A 20,690-nucleotide genomic window follows, 5' to 3' on the forward strand; every position below is an offset into this window, starting at 1 on the left:
GGGTCTCTCAGGTGGGATTTAGAATGCATGAGTTGTTGTTAGCATCACTGAGAGGGTTTTTGAAAGCTTCATATTATAGAGCTGCCTTGAAATCCAGCTTCCAACTTGGAGGGCAACCTCCTTTCCAAATACAGTTGCCATGTGTGAAGCTGCTGTATTGGAAACTAGAGGGCTGAGTGCTTGAAGGACTGCAGAGGAATCATGCAAGCACCACAACTGAGACATAATGACCTGGTTTATATGTGCAAAAAAATCCATCATGTGACAGTGATACTGCACTATTATAGACAGTGACACTGATCAAGAAGTATATTGAAGTTCATTTATGAATACCTATAAAATCTGAGCTGATATACCATATAAACATCCCTGCTGAGAGGTGCATGTTTGTTGTCTTACCAGGCTGAGAGAAGTGTTTACAGAGCTTTAGCTCCTTTGATATTATTTTCCTGTCCTTCCACACCACTTAATAGTGCAACTGGGCTGTATCAGTGATATTTATTGCCTCAGGATAATCAATCCCTTCTCCCACTTCCACCTTCAGCCACATTTGCATTGTTATTTTGTGCCATGATGAATAAAAAGCAGTTTTCCTCTTCACTGGTGAGCAGTAAGGTAGTACACTGAGGGCCAAGCCAAGGAGGAAGGTTTTGCTTTTTCCAAGCAGTTGTAAATACTTCCCAATCCAACTACAGCCCTCCTGCAAGCAATCCACATGGAAATCTCCCTTCCATCTATCTTTGAAGCTAAAAGAGAAACTCAAATTTCTCCACATTAAAGAAGTGGCAATGATAAGAAGTTTCAGGAGTTAGAATGGGAAATGGGAAATTTCTCTCCCTTCTTGCTGCTGAGTAAAGAGCTTGATTTCCTTACTTGATCAAAATTCATCCATTTTGATTTTTGTGAGGAAAGCAGCATGGAAAGTGAAGGCACATATTTAACATGTTGATGTCTTGCCATTATAAATTAAAGGCAAAAGTCTTTGGCCAAGCACTGATCTGTCTGCGGTGAGGTGTTAGTGATTTTTTATCAACATTATGAAAGGGTTAAAAAAATCAGGACAACACGATTTTTTTATGATTCAGTTTCTGTGTCTATTCATGTCTCATTTTTATTCATTATTAGCAATTTTCATGACCATCAGGTTTGCCAACTATGTATTTTAAATAAATCTTAACATGCTAATTGAGATCTTAGTGATTCACTCCAGTTTGCTGATCGTGATGCCTTCCACCACTGCTTTTCCAGTGTGATGTGAATTTATATGACTAATTCTTCCTAATACTTTGCAAGAGGAAGATGGTCTATTCCCTGCTTATAAATCAGGCATCTAAGCATTTGGGTATCACCTTGGATGAGACATCTGCAGCAGAAGCAGGAGGGTTATTCATAAGAAGAACACCTTTCCCCCCTCAATTCAGCAAATTGTGGCAGGATTCACCTCCCTTAATTGCAGCAGGTCAAGGTTATTTACCTAAACCTGAGCTGGTCACCCCATCATGAATTTGTGGAGAGGAACAGGGAGATCTGGAGCACTGGAGGCACCTTCCTGCTGTGGCACTGAAGGATCACGGCACCTCATCTCAAATGCAGACATTTCCCAAGCCAGGTGAGGGAGGGCTGCCCCAGCATCCTCCCATCCCCTCATTTCACCAAGCCCTGGGATGTGCTGCTCTTCACTGCCTGCCAGATTTTTGGCAAGAGAGCAAGCAGAGCAAGACTCCATCACAGAGAGGAGCTGGCAAAGAAGTATTTAATGAAAAGCACTGTTCCCCACTGTGATTTTGTGAACAAAGTGGTACAAACCTCATCAATGAATTATTCAAAGGCGGGCACTTTGTTCATGTAAAGAAGCAGGGGAAAAAAAAACCCAACAGAAAAGAAGCTGTTGTGGGTGGTAGAGAAACCTGTCTGCAGTGTTCAAACAGGATACATTTGTTTTGGAAGGAATTTAAAGCTCATCAAGTTCCACCACTTTGCCATGGGCAGGGACACCTTCCACTAGACCAGTGGAGCACAAAGCCCCATCCAGCCTGGCCCTGGGCACTTTCAGGGATGGGGTGGTTTCCTTCTGCTCCATCTTCTCCCCATGTGATGCTGTAACCAAGGGTCCCATGCTGTTGGGGTAGCAGGATGGTTAAAAGATTCATACATTTAAAAGATATTTTTAGAAACATTGGAAGAGGTGAAAGGTGACCAAAACAGCAGGTTTTTCATAGAGTCAAGTGTGGTTTTGTGTCCCCTGTTGCTGTCCTTACACTTTTTCCCCTGCAAAGGGCTGGCTGATGATGCTGAACATTTTGAGTTGTGAGCAAACTGCTTTGCTTGTGAGCTGCTCCTGCTTCTCCATAATAAAATACACATTTCCTAAGCTAGAGAAAACTATTGACCATTCAGGAGCGTTCCTATTCCCTCCTTTTCAAACAATGTATTTGGGGCAAACAATAAATGAAGCCTAATCTTTTTCTGTGTTGTCTTTCTGAGAGGTGCCAGCTGACAAGAGGGCATAGAGAGCCATGGTATTTAATTGCTGTTTATATTTCTCACCTTAAAAGACAACTGATTATTTCTAGCTTTATAAAAAGAGAAAGCAGCAATTATCTGGTGCTGGAGGAGCTCGTAAAGTATCAGCAGTAATTAGATTCAGTAGTGGAAGGTCTCACAGCAAAACAAAATCTGTCATTGTAATTATTTTCCAATACAGTGATGTCCGTGCTGCATTGAAATCACTGCCGGTGACAATTGGAAATGCAAAGCTAAATTGGAGAGAAAGGAAATGAACTCTGGGGTTCTAAATAAAGCTGACAGCAGGAGATGTTCCTCTATAACTCTCTTTTATGTTATGTTCTCTATAACTCTCTTTGTTGCGTAGTGCAGTCAGCAAAGACCAGAACCAACATGATGGGGAAGGAGGTGGATTGTGCCAGGGTCAGGGTGTGAGGGGTGGTGGGAGCTGGGAGAGCACAGCCAGGGTGCTGCTGTCCCTGCCCCTCCCCAGGTGAGTCCCCTGCCTTTGGGCACAGTGCCCACCCAGTGCTTCCACCACCCCTGTCAGCTTTGGGGGTGACAGGGCAAGTGCCTGGGCATGGCAGAGGTGGTGCTCACCCTCACCCAGACGCCCCAGGAAATGTGACTTAGCTTGGTAAAAAAAAACAGTGTGGGTTTTTGAGCCTGAGAGACTCAATTATCCTTGTTCCTGTCAGGTTCAGCTTCCACTGCCAGCTGCACTGGGATTGCTCCTGCTTCCAGCTTCTGCCAATTAAGCATTTTGCAGGACTGACCATAGAAGCATCAGCAAGGCTGACCTTAAGTGGTGAGGCAAACTTTAAAAGCAAGCTGCAAAGAATGCAGAAAAATGCTGAGTGATGAACATTTTCAAGGATGAAGCAGCTCAGATTTAAAGTCAAACCTTTTTTTTTCCTGGGGATGCTCCTGTTGGGCAGCAGACAGGTCCAAGAAACACTGGTGACTGACCTTGGTGCATGCCCTGTCCCAAATGGAAGGAGAGTGCTTGGAAAGCAAAATTACCCAAAATTAGAGCTGAAATTGCAACTGCCCATGCACATGCCAGAATGAGACTGGCTGCAGGGAAGAGTAGGGTACAGCAGGAAGGGTTTATGGAGCAGCCCTGAGGATCTGAGGGTGACCCTGGACCAGCTGCTGCTTGGTGTTCAGCATCACCTTTGGTCCTGGAGAGGGAGTGAAGATATGTGAAAGACAGTGTTTTTCTCCTTGCTTGCTCACTGCCAGTCTCTCAGTTCTCCCATTCAATGGACCTGGAGAGGAAATATGACCAGGTGGTGCCACAGCACACACCCCCTGAGAGCCTTCTCCTGTCAGAGTGCCAAACACCATATGTGCCTTATGGACTGGCATGTACCCAAAGCAGCTGCAAATGCATTTTCCCCTTAAAATTCATTATTTAGATGTGAGAATATGTAAATCATAAAAAACTGAGTGCACTGACCTTCAATACCAGCTGCTGTTGTTCCAGTAGCAGTAGGGAGCCCAGAGGTATCTACATACAGGTGAATAGGTTTGCATGTTATTTATGAGTTAAATTGTTCCTGCAGCAATCCACCCTTCTTGTCTCTGCCTTTGAGATGCATTTGCAGTGAACAGGAGATGCTGGGCTCCTGGGGCTCGTGGAGGTGCTGCAGAAGATGTCCTCTCCCTGCTGCTGGTGCCAGGCTGACCATGGGTCTCCCCCAGTTTTCAGCAAACTGCAAACTGCACTTGTTTGAGCAGCTCAGTTGCAGCCCCAGAGCAAGAACCATCTGCCAGCAGTCTTGGATGCTAAAAATGGGGGATGGTATTTTTTGTTTTACAGCACAGCCCAGATCAGCAATATAAAGTGCTCTTATTTGCATTCTTACCTGCCACACTTAAGCTTGCCAAAAGTGATATTGCTCTTTTTTGAATGATGACACCTCGAGATAAAATAGTCACTAGAAATAATCCTCAAAAAGAACATTTTCTTTCCATCCTCCAGCTAACCCTTTATCTCAGCCTTTCATTTAACTTGAGCAGGTTTTCTCCTGCTCTGCTGAATAGATTTGGTGCTCACACTGAGGGTGTCAGGTTCCTGGGGCAGGGCTGTGCCACCAGGGGATGGACCCACGGCAGCGTGGAACAGCAGCACAGTGCTGGCAGTTCAGAGTTGTGCCCAGCCCAGAAAATATGAGCTGCTCAAGGCTTCTACAAACCTCATGTTCTGGCCTTGCCTCAAGGTGGTTGAATGAACAACAGCTGAAGACTTCTGGTCCGGGTTTGAAGGCCATGGGGTGCCACTGCAGTGCAGCATAGCCAGGTCTGAGACACTCCGAAGATGCAGTTAGAGATGTAATCATGGTGCATGGGTCAGTGAAATGGTAAAGGATGAGTCAACTCTCCATGTGTTTTGAATGATACATTTCTGAACAATTTCTGTGTCAATTTCTATAGCAAAAAGCAGATGCTGATCTCCAGAAAAGTTATGGAACTTCATAGTTGAAGAACAATCTGAAAGGAAAGGAGGTGCTCATTTAGCTTCTCAGAAAATATTTCTGCAACTCTTCTCTGAAGCTGATTTAAGATAATATTGCACCACAAATTAAAACAAAATGTGTTGCTTCAGTTCTGAAAGAACTGAATTTCCCCCAACTTTTCTGTTCAGACTCCAGACCAGAAAGCTGCTTCTCCGTGCGATGCCATCCGGAGCGATTTTCCTGCCAGCTCAGCAGGGCTGTGCAGGAGATCCACCTGGGCTGCCAGACTGTGGGGAGCAGGGATTGGCAGGGAGATGAATCTTAAGGTCTCTCTTGAAACTTATTTTTAGATTAAGATCCTCATTCACTGCTCTGCTGCTTGTCTATTGCTGCAAAGTTCATGTCCCTCCATTCTCTCTGAAAAGGAAGAGCATCTTCTCTGGAGGTCTTGCTTGTGCTGTCCTGGCTCCAGCTCTCATGGACACCTGTAGGACATGATTTTCCTCCTCTTCCTCCTCATTTTAGGTCTGTTGCTCCTGGGATTTAGGTAAATTGTACAGTGAAGGTGCCAGTGCTGTTGTCTTGCCAAATAGTCTGAGAGCAGCTTTGAAGGGAGGGAGCAAGTCAAAGCATGAGCATGTGGCACAGCCAGGCTGAGCCTTCAGCAGCTTGACCATCCCACACTGCTACATCTGCAGGGTCCTTTGAGTAGGTCCTGTTTGGAAAACAAAATCTGCACTTTCCTAGGAAAACTGAAATAAAATATGTATCAAATTGCTGCCTTGTGGGTACTAAATACAGCTAATTAGGAGCATGTGTGAAGCAAAAGGCTGATTTATAGGGAGGGTGTTGAGCAGTAGGAGGCCACACTCCCAAGCCTGTTCCAAGCCTGCTGGGTGAGGGTGCAAAGGGTCCAGAAGCCTCTGGATCCCCAGGTGAGCCTGGGGATGTGCAGCACAGCCTGCGTGGGCCAGCAGACACCTGCCCTTCACGTCCCTGTGGCTGCACCAGAAATGATGGATCCAGGGCAGCAGGGAGGTTCTCTGATAGTGAGAACAGAGAAGTCCTGTGATAAATTGCTTGGGAAGGGTCCATGGCAGGAAACCTTCAGGACCAGACAAGGTAAGCATGAGATGAGAAGAGTCCAACATTGAGATTTGCAGGAGGAGGATTTTATAGCCAAAAAGTTTTCAAATCCATATGATGCTGTTGTCATTTTTTAAATCTGAACAGGTGTCTCATTTGGTTTTTTAGAGCTGTTTCGGGAAGGCTGAGGGTCTTTCATATGGTAATGCATTCATTTATCAACTATTTAAATGCCTGTTCTCCTCAGGTTTCTCCTACTGATTATGTGCCAGGCAATCAGTTTTTGGTCTGCTTTGGAAGGGATTTAAAAGTTGGGGGGAGGGAGAGGAGAAAGAGGCAGGTCTGAGTGTTATTTTAATTATAAGAAAATATCTCTTGGAAGCAAACAGGCAATTATGAGCAACGAATTTAAATCAGCCACTCAGAGATTACAGTGCAACACATGCCTGTTTTTTAAAGGGCTGGGTGGGTGGAAGATAACCTCCCCATCATCCTGGGATGAGGCTTGATGATGTTACATGGCATGGCAATAGGTTTGTTGTTGGGTTTTGCTTTTTTAACTGGAGGAAAAGTGTGGGTGAAACAGAGTTGCCTTTGGTTTCCAACTGAAAAGCCTTCTCATTTTGGCAGCATCACTCTGTGGGTGTGCTTGGACTGTGGTTATTAACAGTTGGAGAAGTCACCAGTGTCCCCAGGCATGGTAATTGTCAGCCAATTTGGCCAGTCTTGCTGGAAGCCAGCCCTGGGAAGCCTTGTTGGTCAGGTTGTAACCCTGTGAGGCAAAGGGAAGGTGTGGGGAGGACACAGTGGGTCTCCAAGTTCGTAGGTGGTGCAAAATAATCTATATTTTACATCCTGTAGTCTTAATGAGCTGAATAGTGACCTTTAAAAATGCCAGCAAAGAAGCTTTGAGAGGTTCAACAACATTAAAACTCTCATTCCCCGGTATTTGGTCCCCACAAGGACATGGCCATGAGAGCCCATTTCTAAGGATCCATTTGCAGTGTCTGGTGAGGGAAACTTGGCACTGGTTGGCAAATCCAAGCACTCAACAGCATCAAAATCCCAGTTATGTTTTGCACAAGTAACACATCCAAGGGATGTTTTCATTAATCTGTGCCAGAATTTGGGTGATTTTGGGTGGGTTCCTGTGGAAATCAAAAGCTGGAAGAGCTGTAGTGGGGCTTTGAGCAGACTGTGCCCCTATGTTGGCTGCCAGTATGTGTGGGAAGGTGCCTTACAGACACATGAAAACCTGTGATGTGGAGGAGGAGGGTGGATTTGGGGTTTGGACCTCAGCCAGTTGACCAGAGACCGAACCCCATTATTTCCTCAATAATGCAAGCTGTCCTTTCCCCAGTCCTCTCTCATTTTTGAATGTCTCTGTTTCATTTCCTGCTTTGTCAGATCAGGAGCTTTCTGAGGCTCTCCTGAGAGCCACCAACACAGAAATCTCAAGGCCATCCTTTCAATGATGTTTTCGCACTTGCTGCTCATTGCAAACACTCAGGCCCCCCTGTTTGCTGCAGCAGAGGTCAAGGCCAGGCAGTTCAGCAAAGAGCTTGTCTGGAAATGATGGATGGGAAAGCGCAGGCTTGGAGATGTGCAAGAGTTTCTGGCACAAAGCAGCTTCATTGAGCAGCAATTATTACATGATCTCCATAAATATTTTAACTTCTCAAGCTAAGCAAGGAGGAAATAACTCTTCAGGGTGGAATTAATAAGACTAAACCTCATTAAATCTCACTAGGATAGTCTGACAAATGTTTTAGTAAGACAATGGGAAGGATCCCTTTATAGCTGGTCTTTTTAATGGCTTGTTTTTGCAGCCCCGAAGAAGACACGTGCTAGAGGAAAACCTGAGGGATTGCTGAAAATACCTCTAAGCATGTGCATTTCTGATTCAGATCCTGAGAGCAAATCTCACAGCTGGGCTGGCAAATGGCCAGTTAGTTAAGTGGGAGAAATAAAATCCCTGTTGTTTTGATTTTAGATCTATTTGGCTTACTGGCCTGTCAAAAAGCATCAGATCTTCGCAAACACCCCAATTTTCTGTGCACTGGCTGGAATAGCTTTGTATCCAACATCCATCCATCCATCCATCCATCCATCCATCCATCCATCCATCCATCCATCCATCCATCCATCCATCCATCCAATCTGTATGTAGGGAGTTCAACTGATTTAAATGAATGTGGGAATCACCTGTTTGATTTTTCCTAAAGCTGAATCAACATTATAGGCTGTGGTTAGGTAACAAAAAATCTACCATTTAACTACACATCCTCTCACAGCTTCAGCATCACCATCACCTCGCTGTGCACCACCCTCTCCTGAGGATCACTGTGTGGTGCATTTCCCCCAGAAACACTGTTGCTGTGAGCAGGTTTTCTTGTGTCAGACAGAAGTTATTAAATGCTGCTAATTGGATGCTCAAGAAGCTGTCAAGAAACTAATGCTCCCATTCCAAACCAGGCTGAGGAATCAGCTCTGTGATCAGTTCCCCCAAAGGGTTTTTTCCATTAGCTCATTCTTCTTTCATGATTTAATACAGGAGATAAAGGTGGGGATAAAGGCCCTCTGGTTCTCACAGAGCTGCTCCAGTTGCCATGGAAATAACCCTTGTTAATAGCTTCACCATGAAACAGGGATAATTTGCTTTGGGGAGCTTGGGGTGCTCATGTTGTGCTGCTGCATGGTCAGATAGCCAGCGGTGCTGGGACCACTCCAGTCCCATGAGTGTGGTCATTGCTGAGGGAATACAGGGAGCCAGGACACCCATCGCTGTCTCATGGCTCCAAAAATTCAGTAATTCCTCCCAGAGGAGTCCCATGCTGGGAGATGTGAGCACAGAGGGACAGATTGCCCAGCAGGGTTTTGCCTGGGCATTGTGCTGTCCCAGCAGGCACTGATGGGTGGGAAAGAGTCTGGGAAAAAGTGGTGCTGTTGAGCCTGGGTTTTGGGGAGCCTTTTGTTAACTATAAATGTTTTCAGCTCTGATGCTGAGTGGTTGGCTTCAGCCAGAGCTGGTGAGGTCAGTGGCCACTGGGTCTGATTGGGGTGGTGTTGAACTGGTTGGAGTGGTGTTGAACCAATGCTGGATTGGTTTGGTCAGCGTTGGACAGTGTGTGCCAGTGTCCCACCTCTGGGAAAATGCTGGTGACTGTCAGGAGGTGTAGGAGCAGGGCAGGGCTCAGCAAGGCTGTGCTGGGAAAGGGGCCCTGGATTCTTCATCCAGATCAGTTGTTCTATTAAAATATTTTTAGGTGTTCTTTGTCGTGAAAAAGTTTGTATTACCTGGGAGCTTCTGTCAGTCAGACAGACAGAACATTAGCCCTGTGAATCATCCCAAACCCCTTTAACTTGAGCGCTGGGTTGGCCATACTCTTGTGGACTAGGGCACTGTATAATATGCTGAACTCTCTGAGCAGGGATCTCCAAAGCACAGGACACACTTTTCATACCTGCACCCACTGGCTGCAAGGCAACAGTAAAGTAATTTAAGATCATGCTAAAGTGAGCAACTGTGGGCTTTGGGTAACACCTCTTTACATCATGGTGACATGGCAGGGGACCAGGGAGGGCTGCTGACCACGTGCTGCACTGGCCAGGGACCCTGGTGCTGGTGCAGGTGCTGCCCTGGCACTCACCGTGCTCCCCGTGTGCCCCTGCAGGTGTACGAGAGTGGCAGCAACGTGGACCAGTTCGTGACGCGCTTCCTGCTGAAGGAGACGGCGAACCAGACCCAGTCCCTGCTGAGCTCTGTGGAGAGTGCTGTGGATGCCATTGATGAGCAAACCAACCCCACCAGGTCTGCAACACTCCTGCCCTCCTCTGGTGCAGGAGGGCGGAAGGGGAGGAGGAGGATGCTTTTGTGGGGTGAGGGAAATGCAGCAGACATTGTGCAGCAGAAAAGGGGAGCTGGGCCTTTCTCTTTGCCTCCCCTCCCAGCTTCCTGAACTCTGGGATCTTTTCTCCACCACTCTGTCTTGCCCTGTCCCTTCCTCTCCTGCAGTCCCCAGGGTCACCCTTAACAAGAGCACTGTGTGTGGGGATGCAAACCATGGGCAGCACCTGGCACCTGCCTGGGCAGCGCTGGGTGCATGGGGCTGCAGCTCTGAGCAAACCACTGCTCTCACCCAGGGCAAGACACAGCCAGAGGTGAGCTGGGGACAGCCCACAGGGACAGATTTCCACGCCAGGGATGCTGCCCCTCCTGCCAGAGCACTCAGCAGGTGTAACCACCCAGAGGGAAAAGGCGCTTGTGCGCTGAGGACAGGCAGTGCTGTCCCCCAGTCTCGTGCGGGGCTGTCCCCATGCCAGCAGCCCAGCACACGCCACTGAGCTTGGGCAGCACAGAGGAGACGGTCTCAAGATCTCCCGAGTGCTGCCAGGGCTAGGCTGTAAGGAGTTACCAGCATCAGAGGCAGAACGGCAGCACAGCCCCCTCGGTGTCAGTGTCACACAGGTCCCCAGAGTGCCACTGTCACCAGCTCTAACCGGGACAAGTTGCCATGGAAACCTGTCTGTTTGTCAGACCAACCCTTCTCCTGCTGTTCCTTCAAACCAGGAGGCCTTGGAATGCTTGCAGGGGGATGTTTCAACTTCCCAAAGCCATGGGCAGGCAGAGGGGCACATGGAGAGTGAAAATCCCAGCTCCCTCCTAAAACAGACTCTGTGGAACACAGCAAGACCTGGGCACCTCTGCCACCATCTCACCAGCTTTTCCAGCAGGAATGCTGTGGGTTTCATCATCTCACATTCCTTTCTTCTCCTTGTTTTTTGGTAATCCTGGTACAAAAAGAAGTAAGAGCTCCTGCAAAACAATGAAGAGGAAACAAACCCAACATCAGGCAGAGCAATTAGAGCCCATGAAAGACTTTGCTGGCTTTTATTTGCTCATGTGTGGGCCCAGATCATAATGGGGAGTATTGTAGTTGTTTTCTCATGAAGATAATAGCTAAAAAGAAAAACAAATCCCACAAAAAAATTATCTCCTGCATCTGCATGAAGACAAAGAGGTGGCCTAAAAATCACAAAAATAAAGGGCTGTAGAACAAAGTGCAAAGGCAGAGGTCCAAGATGGAGACACCTCATTAAATTCTGATTAAAATAAATCTCTGCCTGTTTTTGCCTAATTTCCTGTCTATTGACAGGGGATAATCCAGGACCAGCAGTGTTATAATTGCACAGCCTGTAGCAAATGGATGCTCCTGCACCCTTTATTGTTGTTCCTGCTTCCTTATCTTGGAGATGTTCTTTGGGACCTGCACACCATGTCCCTGTGTATATGGTGGAGCCCACCCTGGCTGATTTACAAGGTGTCTGGGGAAAGAGAGCCCAGCAATGGTGCTTAGGAGAAGCCAGGTGCCAGGGGAGGGACAGGAGGGCAGGGAGATGCTGGCTGGTGTGGTGCCCATTGGGCACTCAGCATGTTGTCTCCAGCTGGGAGCTGCTTGACTAAAAAAGAGGAGCCAGAGCTCCCAGGCACCTCTGTCAGCAGTCAGCTGGCACAGAGCTGCTCCTGCTGGAAGGAAACACTGGAAATCCTTTGAGCTGCTCAGCCACTCCCTCTGGGCACAGGTTTCCTGTTGGTGGAGAAGAAAGGAGAGGGTCATTCTTCCCCAAACCCATTCCCATCTCACTCACATGGATGGCAGCTGCAAGCCCTTGTGAGGATGGCAGATCTCTCATTCTCTCTGGCTTGCAAATAAACAAGGTCCTGGGAGGACCACTGAGGACCTGGTGCTGGATGGTGATTATGGATGCTCCATCTGTGGAAGTGTTTCAGGACAGATTTTTGGATCTATGAGCAACCCTCAGGCCAAATGGGCTTTGTAGAGCCAGACAAAGAAAGCGTGCTGGAAGAAATGCTGCAGTGGATGTTTCCATTCTTCAGAGAACTGCAGCTGCAGTTTGTTAGTGGGATACTCAGCCTCTGCTCATGGGCAACCATTCAGGCATGGGCAGTCTGGGTGGCAGCAGCTTTTCCTGTCTGAAAGCCACCAATGCCACTGGACTGCAAAACCAGCCCAGTAAGGTGCAGCTGGCTGGGCACAGGGGCCTGAATGCCCCATGTTGCAGGTGTCTGTCTAGGACAGAAAAAGGCCCTGAAGGCTGCTGGTGGTGCTGGGGGGGCTGTTCTATTCCATAAGCAAAAAAGAAAATTGATGGCTGCTGGGAGCAGCCCACTGACATTCCTTTGTTTCTGACCCCCTCCAAGGGCTCTGGCATCATGGGCACAGCTGCCAGAAAGGATGCCCCAGTGCTGGCTCCCCAGGCTGGCTCATGCCACTCTGTGTGTGCCCAGCTCTGCTGTCCTGACACCCTGTGTGCTCTCTGGTTGCAGACACTACCCCAGCAAGGATGGTCATGGCCTGAGTGACACCTGGTATGACAACTCTGTCCCCAGCTACTCTCCCAGCACCTGGATGGTCCCCAGGGAGCAAGGAAAGAGCTTCCAGGCTGGTAAGTGCTGGCTCCTGGGGTGGCTTGGAGCACTCAGGTCCCAGCAGCTGCACAGGGCTCTCAGAGGGTGCCTGCAGGTGCCCCTCACTCCATCAATGTCTCCTGGCTCTGTGCAGGTTCCCCTGACACCAAGGCAGAGGGGCTGGAGGGGCAGATCAACAGGCTGGCCAAGCTGATTGGCAAGCTGGAGGACAAGGTAAGGGCCAGCATTTCCCTGCATGGGGCTGTCCTGCCATCCCAGGGACAATTCAGGGACCTTGCCTCAGCTGTTTTGGGGCAGGGATGAGGATGTGCTGTTGGGAATGTTGGCTGCAATGGGGCAGAGGGAACTTTTGTGAAGGGTCCTGACTGGAGGTGCAAATGGCTCATGGAGCCCATTCCCTGTGGAGAAGGGGGCACACTCGTTGCCAATGGTGGGGACAGAAACCCACCAAGCAGGGAGGGACAGCAGCCTCAGGCAATCCACCACCCCCTCTGCTTCTTGTTGCCCTTTTCCCAGACCCTGTGGTTTGACCTGCACCAGCGGCTGTCGGACAGCGAGAGCACGGCCTGCACGGTGAGTGTGCCCACCCACCACCATGGGTGCTGGGGTGCCCCTGCAGCACAGAGCCATGTTTGGGGTCACTGTGTTCCTGTGGGTCTCACATGCTGTGTTTGGGGGCCCTGCAGTACCTGCTCCTGGTGAGGAACGAGATGACAGTGTCGCACAAGCACCTGGGCGAGTTCTGCAGCTCCCTGAAGCAGTACCTGAAGAGCGTGGCCGGGGAGCGGGACTGCTTCCAGTGGGTACCATCAGCAGCTGCCTGTTGGGGGCTGGGGACATGGGGCTTGGCGTGGGATGGAGTGGGGACCAAGCAAAGGACTGAGGCAAAGCAGCCAGGATTTGGGATGCAGTCACACTCAGCCACCAACACTGGGCTGGGGGAGTTTTGCATGGGCTGGGGAGTGCTGGGATGGTGAGGGGGGCTACCCCTACGTGGGCTGCTGGGGCTGAGTCCCCCCTCAATAGCCCACCCGAGAGCACAGCTGTGGCTGCAGAGGGGGGAGGGATGCCCCATGCTGGGGGCTCACCCCCTCTCCCTGTTTCTGCCAGTGTCACCGCAGTGAAGCTGCCTGATGGGGTCACCTTCATCATCTACGAGTTCTGGGAGACGGAGGAGGACTGGAAGAGGTAGGGGAGGGGATGAACAAGCCCATTTTGGGAGTCTTGGGTGTGGAGGGTTGTTAGAGCAGCTGAGCCCCAAGCTCTGTCCCCTGTCTGACAGCAGGACTGAGGAGCTGGCTGTCTGTCTGTTCTAGGGCTGTGCCTGTAAACAGGACCGGGGGGTTGGGGTGGGTCTCTACACCTCCCACCTGGGAGTGACTTTGGATGTGGTGATGAGAGGGGTCAGTGTCCTGAACCAAGGCAGGGTGCTCTGCACAAGGGGAAGTGAGCAGGATTGCTGGCACCCTGCCCTGCCAGAGCTGGGTGCTGTGGGGGGCTGGGATGGTGTTTCTGGGGGGGCTGGGTGTCACCCACTCTCTCCCACCTGGGCACAGGCACCTGCAGAGTGCCACCTGCAAGGGCTTCCAGCATGTCAAGGTGGACACGCTCAGCCAGCCTGAGGCCATCTCCAGCGTGGCCGTGCCAGGTAGGAGGGCAGCCAGCCCAGGGGGTGAGGGACAGGGACCCCATGGCAGCCAGCACTTCTCCAGTTTTTGGGGAGCAAGGGTGGGCAGGTGGCATGGTGTGAAGGACAGCACGGGCTGAGCTGGCTGGGCAGGGGGGGGGTTGAGGGTGATGTGGGGCTGGGCAGGTGTGACCCAGTGATGTTCCCCTGCAGCTGCCTGGTGCACCCTGAGCCAAGAGTGACGGTCAGTGCTGGGGGCCTGCCAGCACCTGTCCCCTCTGCGGGGTGGCCGTGCCCGGGGCAGGTGTCAGTGTGACCTGGCTGCAGTGAAGGAAACTCCCATGTGTGTGTTCCCCCACCCCAGAGAGTCCTCCCTCAGCTCCTCACCACCTGGGGCATCTCTCCCTGGTGTGGGTGGTCTCAGGGGAAAGAAGGACTGCCAGGGAGGGGCTGGCAGCGTTTGGGGAGGGGGACATCCCCCAGACATAGGTAGGCAGGGAGGGGGGCAATGGGTGCAGGTGGCAGGCACTAGGAAGGAGGGATGGGAGTGGGAGGCTGGAGCTCCCCCTGAAAGCAGGGAGTAGGTGAGTCCTGGGAGGAGACTGGGGGGGTTGAGGCTGTGCCTGGTGTGTGTGTGCCTGCAGGAATGGGGACCCATGCCCCAGGGGGGAGTCAGGGTGGTGGCAGAGGGGGGCTTCCCTTCTCCCTAGGTGCCCCTTAATCCTTTCCAGCTGTGGGCAGTCCCCAGGGGTTTCCTTTGCATGTGCACAGTTGCAGCTGGTGCCTTGTAGGCGTGAGAGTGGCTGCCTCCCCTCCTTCCTGGGGTCTGTACTTCGTCTGTGTGTCTGTCCATCTGTGCCAATCCCACACCCACCCCGCCGTGCGTGGGGGTCCCTCAGGGTGTGTGGCATAGGACCTTTGCCAATTCCCTCTCCTGTCTTTATTAGCCACTGTACAACGGGGACGGTGATGCCAAATAAAACCGCCATGGGATCCAGTGGTGTGGCTGTGTTGGGGTCTCTGTATGGGGCAGGACACTGGGGGGCCCGGTGGGGTCACGGTGGGGCTCTGAGGTCCCTCAGCGCAGCAGCCCCAGCACGGCCAGGGCAGCGCTCTGCCCGCAGACAAAGGCACCGCCGAGCACGGAGAGAACCCCCCAGGCGATGAGAGCAGCCCTGCAGCGACACGAGCAGAGGCTGCCGGGGTAGAGCTGACCTCAGTGACAGGCCACGCTGTACCCCAGCTCCTCTGGCTGTGCAGCTCCCTGCAGGGTCAGCCTCCTCTGCCCTGCTCCTCTGCCCCGCTCCCAGTCGATGGCAGAAGAGCCTGGCAGCCCCCCCGTCCACTGCAATGACACACAAACCTCGGTCAAAAAGCCAGCAGATGTCACCACGCGATCATTCCCAATTCTGCCCGTGCCCAGTGGCCCTGCTGACAGAGCAGAGACCCCCATCCCCCGACCCTGTGCTCGGACACGGCCACTCCCAGCTCCATCCTGTCACCACACGCTTCCAGCCCTGTTCCCTCCCCTCCCCGGCCCCAGCCCCAGTTCCTGGAGCCCTGGGTCTGCACCTCCCAGTTCCCTCCTCCCCAGGCACCCAGCCCACCTCGCCCCAGACCAAGCCCCTGCGTGCAGCACTCACCCTAAACCCAGGTGCTGCTCTGCTGCAGGGTCCTCAGCACCGTGCTCCTTCCCAGACTGTCCCGGGCAGGCTGGGACTGTCCCCTCGCGGTCTCCATCACCCCAGCTCATGTCGTCCTCTCTCCTCATGATGGGCTCATGCTCTGGCAGGTCTCCCCAAGGGACCCCTCCAAGCTTTGTCACCCATCTGGGTGACCCTGCTGACCTTCTGCCTTGGGCCCCTCTAGCACTTTGGCACCCTTTGGGACAACCTCACCCCTCCCCAAATGTTCATGGGTCCCCAGAGCACCCTCCTGACCAAGACCCCAATGTTCCAGAGCACTCCCTCCACTCACCACATAACCTCAATCCTCCCTCAAACTCTGCTGCTCCCCCAGGGGCACCACAGACACGCTAAAGCTCACACTGATCCCAAACTCACCATGGTCCCCCTGACATGGGTGCTGCTGTGCCCCAGCCCCTCCAGACAGGAGCGGTGATGGGGACACAGCACCCTGGCACAACAGACACCGAACACCTGATGGCTTCCTGTCTTGGGGCGCCCTGCCCCTCTGACCCCCAACCTGCCCCCACCCCAGTCCCCACTGCATGCCCCAGTGCCACCAAACCCCACAGCTCTTCTGCTCCTAAAGATACTTTGGGTAGGTCCTTGATGCCTGGACACAGCCCTGGTACACAGGGACATTTCCAGGCACAGCCCCAGTAGAGCACTCCACATCCAAATTCCCCTCCTTGCAGGGTTCCCACCTTGACCAGGGTGACCCCCAGGGATCTGCCCTGGCCACAGCCCATGGGATACCACACCCTGTCCCTTCCCTTGCCCCCACCACCGCTGAGCATGCACTCACTTTTTGCGTGGCCCGAGGCTGCGGGTCCCAGTCACGCACACGAGGCACAGCCCTGCTGTCAGTGCAGAAGCTCAGCCCCAACACAGCACCCCTCACTACACTGTCCCCCACAAGCACAGCCCTGCACCCCCAAAACAGGGCCGGGACAGGCCACTCTCCCCTGCAGCAATGCCCATGGCACCAGTGTCCCCCCCCACCACTTTCCTCCTTCCCCATGCCTGCTCTTGCCTGGGAAGATGAAGATGAAGAAGGCGCTGATGCCCCCGATGAGCTCGATGACTTTGCCAATGTCGGGGACAAACAGGGCGATGCCCAGCGTGGCAGCCATCCAGGTGACCGTCAGTGCCACCCGGCCCCGCCGCTCGTGTGCCTCAGACACCGCCATGGCCCCACGCTTCGGGGCTGCCCACAGGTCCTTCACCACGGACCTGGGAGGGAGGATTGCAGGGGCTGACGGCACCCAGGGGAGCTGCACCGGCTCGGGAGACACCCGGCTTGTCACCACTCCCCTCACCTGCCCAGCAGCACCACAATGGGGTAAATGGTGACAATGGAGACGCCAAAGAGCAGGCGGGCAACGATGACAAGAGGGTCATTCCCTGGGTAGGACATGAGGACATCGGATGCCACGGCCTCGCCGAAGGTCAGGTAGCCATAGAGCCCTGCTGACAGGGAGGTGGGGTGGGCGGCTGTGCAGTGAGCAGGACAGAGGAATCCTGAGGAGGAGGAATGAGCCAAGGGGAGAGGGACCCCCAGGGCAAGGAGGAGTGAAGGGTTTGGTGCTGGGGTTACCAGTGAGGGAGTAGATGAGCAGGCAAATGAGCATGGAGAGCACAGAGACGGTGACCCAGTGGGAGAAGCTCTGGTTGCGCATGCTGCTGTAGATGGCCACACATGCCTCGTGGCACTGCAAGGCAAGGGGATGGTGCTGGGGCCCCATGCAGGGACAGCCCCCACCCCCAGCATCCTCTCTCCCACCTATGGGTGCCCTGTCCCGCTCTGCCTCATTCCAAGCACTTGTGTCCTGCCCCACAGCACTTCTGGTGACAGCCACAGGTCCCCTGTCCTGCAACCTGCCCGTCAAGGGACAGCATCCCCACGGTCTGGGATGCCATGGGGGGCTGCCAGCATTGTCCTGGCAGCTGCAGCCAGAGGGGCCAGAGTGACCTACCTGGAAGCCAAAGCAGATGGTGGGAATGACACTGAAGATGGAGGTCCAGGACGAGGACCTGTGGCATGTGGAGAGGAAGCACAGAACAAAAGGCATGAGGCTCTCATGGAGAAGAAACCTTCGTGCCATAAACTGTACAGCCTGGATGGCACTATGGGAATCTCTTTCCCAGTGATTCTGGGAGAAAGGGGTATTGCTGTGGTGAAGGCTGGGGCTGGGAGCTACCACCAGTTGTCCCCAGCTCACCCCCGCCACACCTAGGGCCCAGTGTAACCCCTGCCCCACCTCCAGCCCTGCCCTCATGTCACTGCCCAGGCCATTGAGTTCAGGGGAGGAGGGACATGGGGCTGACCCTCCTACCTGGAGGGCTGGGGCGGCTCAGTCAAATGCAGGCCCTCTGCCGGCAGGTAGTATTTCAGGATGACAACCAGAGTGAGGTAGCAGGCAGCCAGTGTGCCCAGGATGCTGTCAGGGCATGGGAGAGCATCAGGACACAGCGAGGAGAAAGGGAGCAGAGGAGCCCCTCAGGTTCCTGGGAGGAGGTAACATGGGGTACAGGGTGCCTGGGGATGGGCCACCACAGGGATAGCCCAGGTGGTACCTGGAGTACTTCTGGAAGCCGATCTCCCTGGGGACAGAGAGTGGGAAGATGACGAGGACACAGAGAGCTGAGAGGGTGAAGCGCTGGTCCACGTACCAGGGGGGCAGCTGAGGGGCCCCACTCAGTGTCCCGTTGGGGTACAGGGAGTCACACACTGTGGGGGGCAGGGGGGGGTCAGCTGCACCCTGAAAGATGGCCCAAGGAGGTCGCGAGCATCACACCATGGCAGAACCAGGGAGCCCCGTGTCTTTAGAATTTCCAGGAAAACCCTGGGGGTGACCCCAGCCCACGTGGGAGCACCTTCCCCTCACTCCCCAAGCAAGCCCCAAACACAGTGAAGGGAAACAACTCACGTTTCTCCAGCTGGTCACCCACCACCCTGAGGAGTGCCACGGAGATCATGAAGAGGTTGAGGAGGAAGCAGACCTCGCAGAGCTTCCCCACGGCCGCCCCGCACACGGCCCGCACCACGCCCTGGTAGGTGGGCTGGGCGCTGAGGGCCGCGGCATAGCCCAGCACGGCCAGCCCGCTCACCAGGAACACCAGCGAGCCCTGCGGGGACAGAGCCAGCAAGAAGCGCCCTGCCGACCCTCCATCACCCCCAGAGCAGGACAGGACACAGCAGGCCCACGGCCAGATCACCTTGTGGGCCTGGGTAACAAAGGTCAGCAAAAGGATGGAGACACAGCCTTACGTGGTACTTCGGGTTTAGATTTGGGGTTTTGGGGCACGTACGGGAGCAGACATCTATTTACTTTGAATTGAGCTACAAGCCAGCTACAAGTGTAGCTTCAGCTGCAAAGAGCATCCCTCGGGTGGCACCGCAACACCGACCTAAGGATGTGGCAGGGGTCGGGACCGGGCTGCCGCACGGAGAGGGTGCCCGCAGCTCCCCGAGCACCAGAGCAGGTGCGTCCCCTCCCTCCGCTCCCTCCCCGGACCGGCGCCCCTCGGCTCCCTCTGGGGCTGCCGCAGCCCCTCACCCCCGAGTCCCCCTTACCAGCTCCACCAGGAGGGCGGGAACGGCCCCGCCGGCCCTGCCGAAGGCCCAGGGGAAGCTCAGCAGCCCCGCGCCCAGCGCAGACTTGAGCAGGATGAAGACGGCGCCGGCGGAGGAGAGCCCGGGCGAGGAGAGCCCGGCGGAGCCCCCCGCCGCCGGCAGCAGGGGCCGGCCCTCGCCCGCCGCCCGCTCCATCGAGGCAGGGCTGTGGCCTGAGCGCGGCCCCTCCGCAGGGCCCCGCGGGGGCGGCGCGGGCAGCGCGGGGCTGCGCGGACCCCCCGCCCCCGCGGGGCTGGGGAGGGGGCGCCGGGGGCCGGGCGGGAGGCGGCCGGGGGAGGCCCTGGCAGGAACTCACCCGCGGACAGCCCCGTCCCCCTCACAGCCCCGCGCGGCAGCCCGGCCCTCAGAGCGCTCCGACGGAGCACAGCCGCCCGGGGCTCGTGCTCTCACTGTCCCCGAAATTATCAGCACAGAGATGGGCGGACTGAGGCCACCCTCATCCTGCTCTGTCCACCCAGGCATGGAACTGCCACCAAGGGGCATTAGGGAGTGCCCCGCGAAGGGTGAAGGAAGGCAGCTGCAGCTCACACCCCTCATAACTCGCTGGGTGCAGGATGAGGCCAGCACCCCTGCGTGTCTCCCAGACAGCTAAAAGCCCACTGGTGCTTTCCTGCACTGGGACACTTTGGAGAGGAGCCATCCCATCCTGCTGCCTGCTGCACACAGGCAAAGCGGATGCCAGGATGACAGGATGGGGTGACTGATGCTGCAGAGGACCTGCACAGAGGAGGCTGCACCCCACAGGAATGAGGAGCCCATTCCCCACATGGGGGACACAGAGCAGCTCTGTGCCACTCCTGCCACATGCCACTGCTCCAGGGCTCAGCACACAGGCCCTGGCCTTGGCTGACAGCCCCTAATGCATTTTTGATTTCCCAAACATGTGCCCTTCTGATCTTGGTAAGACGGATAAAGAGACTTTAATCAGCTGCTAGGAGGAATTATGGATGGCTAATTGTGCCTGCCACCTCCATTACATCTCTGTCGCCGACAGGGCTTATAAACACCTAGAAGGGCCCTTCCAAGCCTTCATTAGCTGCACACCAAAGGCTTCGGAAATAATTGGCCTCTACGACTTAGAAATTGGCCACTGGGCTGTAAAATACCAGCCACTGGGAAAGGCTCTTAATTCGGACTGGTGCTTTGATACAGCTTGATTCTGGTTTCAAGGCTGCAATGAAGCTCTAATCTCTCATTAGTGCTGTGATGAGGAGCAAGTCTCCTCATTAGCACCGAC

At 53.7% G+C, this 20,690-nt stretch overlaps 2 protein-coding genes across 2 annotated transcripts in view; one reads left to right on the forward strand and one right to left on the reverse strand.

The window, feature by feature from the left end:
• Positions 1-14,552, forward strand: part of NECAB2 (N-terminal EF-hand calcium binding protein 2) — a 71,020-nt gene extending 56,468 nt beyond the window's left edge. The window contains exons 6-13 of the mRNA XM_066557219.1: positions 9,728-9,864; positions 12,403-12,521; positions 12,638-12,717; positions 13,021-13,077; positions 13,191-13,303; positions 13,615-13,692; positions 14,061-14,152; positions 14,345-14,552. Of these exons, the coding sequence (XP_066413316.1) occupies positions 9,728-9,864; positions 12,403-12,521; positions 12,638-12,717; positions 13,021-13,077; positions 13,191-13,303; positions 13,615-13,692; positions 14,061-14,152; positions 14,345-14,373 (705 nt within the window). The 3' untranslated portion in view covers positions 14,374-14,552. The remainder of the gene's footprint in view (positions 1-9,727; positions 9,865-12,402; positions 12,522-12,637; positions 12,718-13,020; positions 13,078-13,190; positions 13,304-13,614; positions 13,693-14,060; positions 14,153-14,344) is intronic.
• A 657-nt stretch (positions 14,553-15,209) lies between these two features.
• Positions 15,210-19,588, reverse strand: SLC38A8 (solute carrier family 38 member 8). Its single transcript, XM_066557218.1, has 10 exons — positions 19,394-19,588; positions 18,747-18,945; positions 18,394-18,547; positions 18,153-18,257; positions 17,793-17,850; positions 17,414-17,528; positions 17,136-17,286; positions 16,850-17,049; positions 16,622-16,676; positions 15,210-15,306 (listed from the first exon to the last, which is right to left on the reverse strand). Exons 1-10 carry the CDS (start codon positions 19,586-19,588, stop codon positions 15,210-15,212), a joined length of 1,329 nt encoding a protein of 442 aa, XP_066413315.1.
• Positions 19,589-20,690: the final 1,102 nt, after the last annotated feature.

Source organism: Molothrus aeneus, chromosome 11, assembly GCF_037042795.1.
Source record: "Molothrus aeneus isolate 106 chromosome 11, BPBGC_Maene_1.0, whole genome shotgun sequence".
NCBI lineage: Eukaryota > Metazoa > Chordata > Aves > Passeriformes > Icteridae > Molothrus > Molothrus aeneus.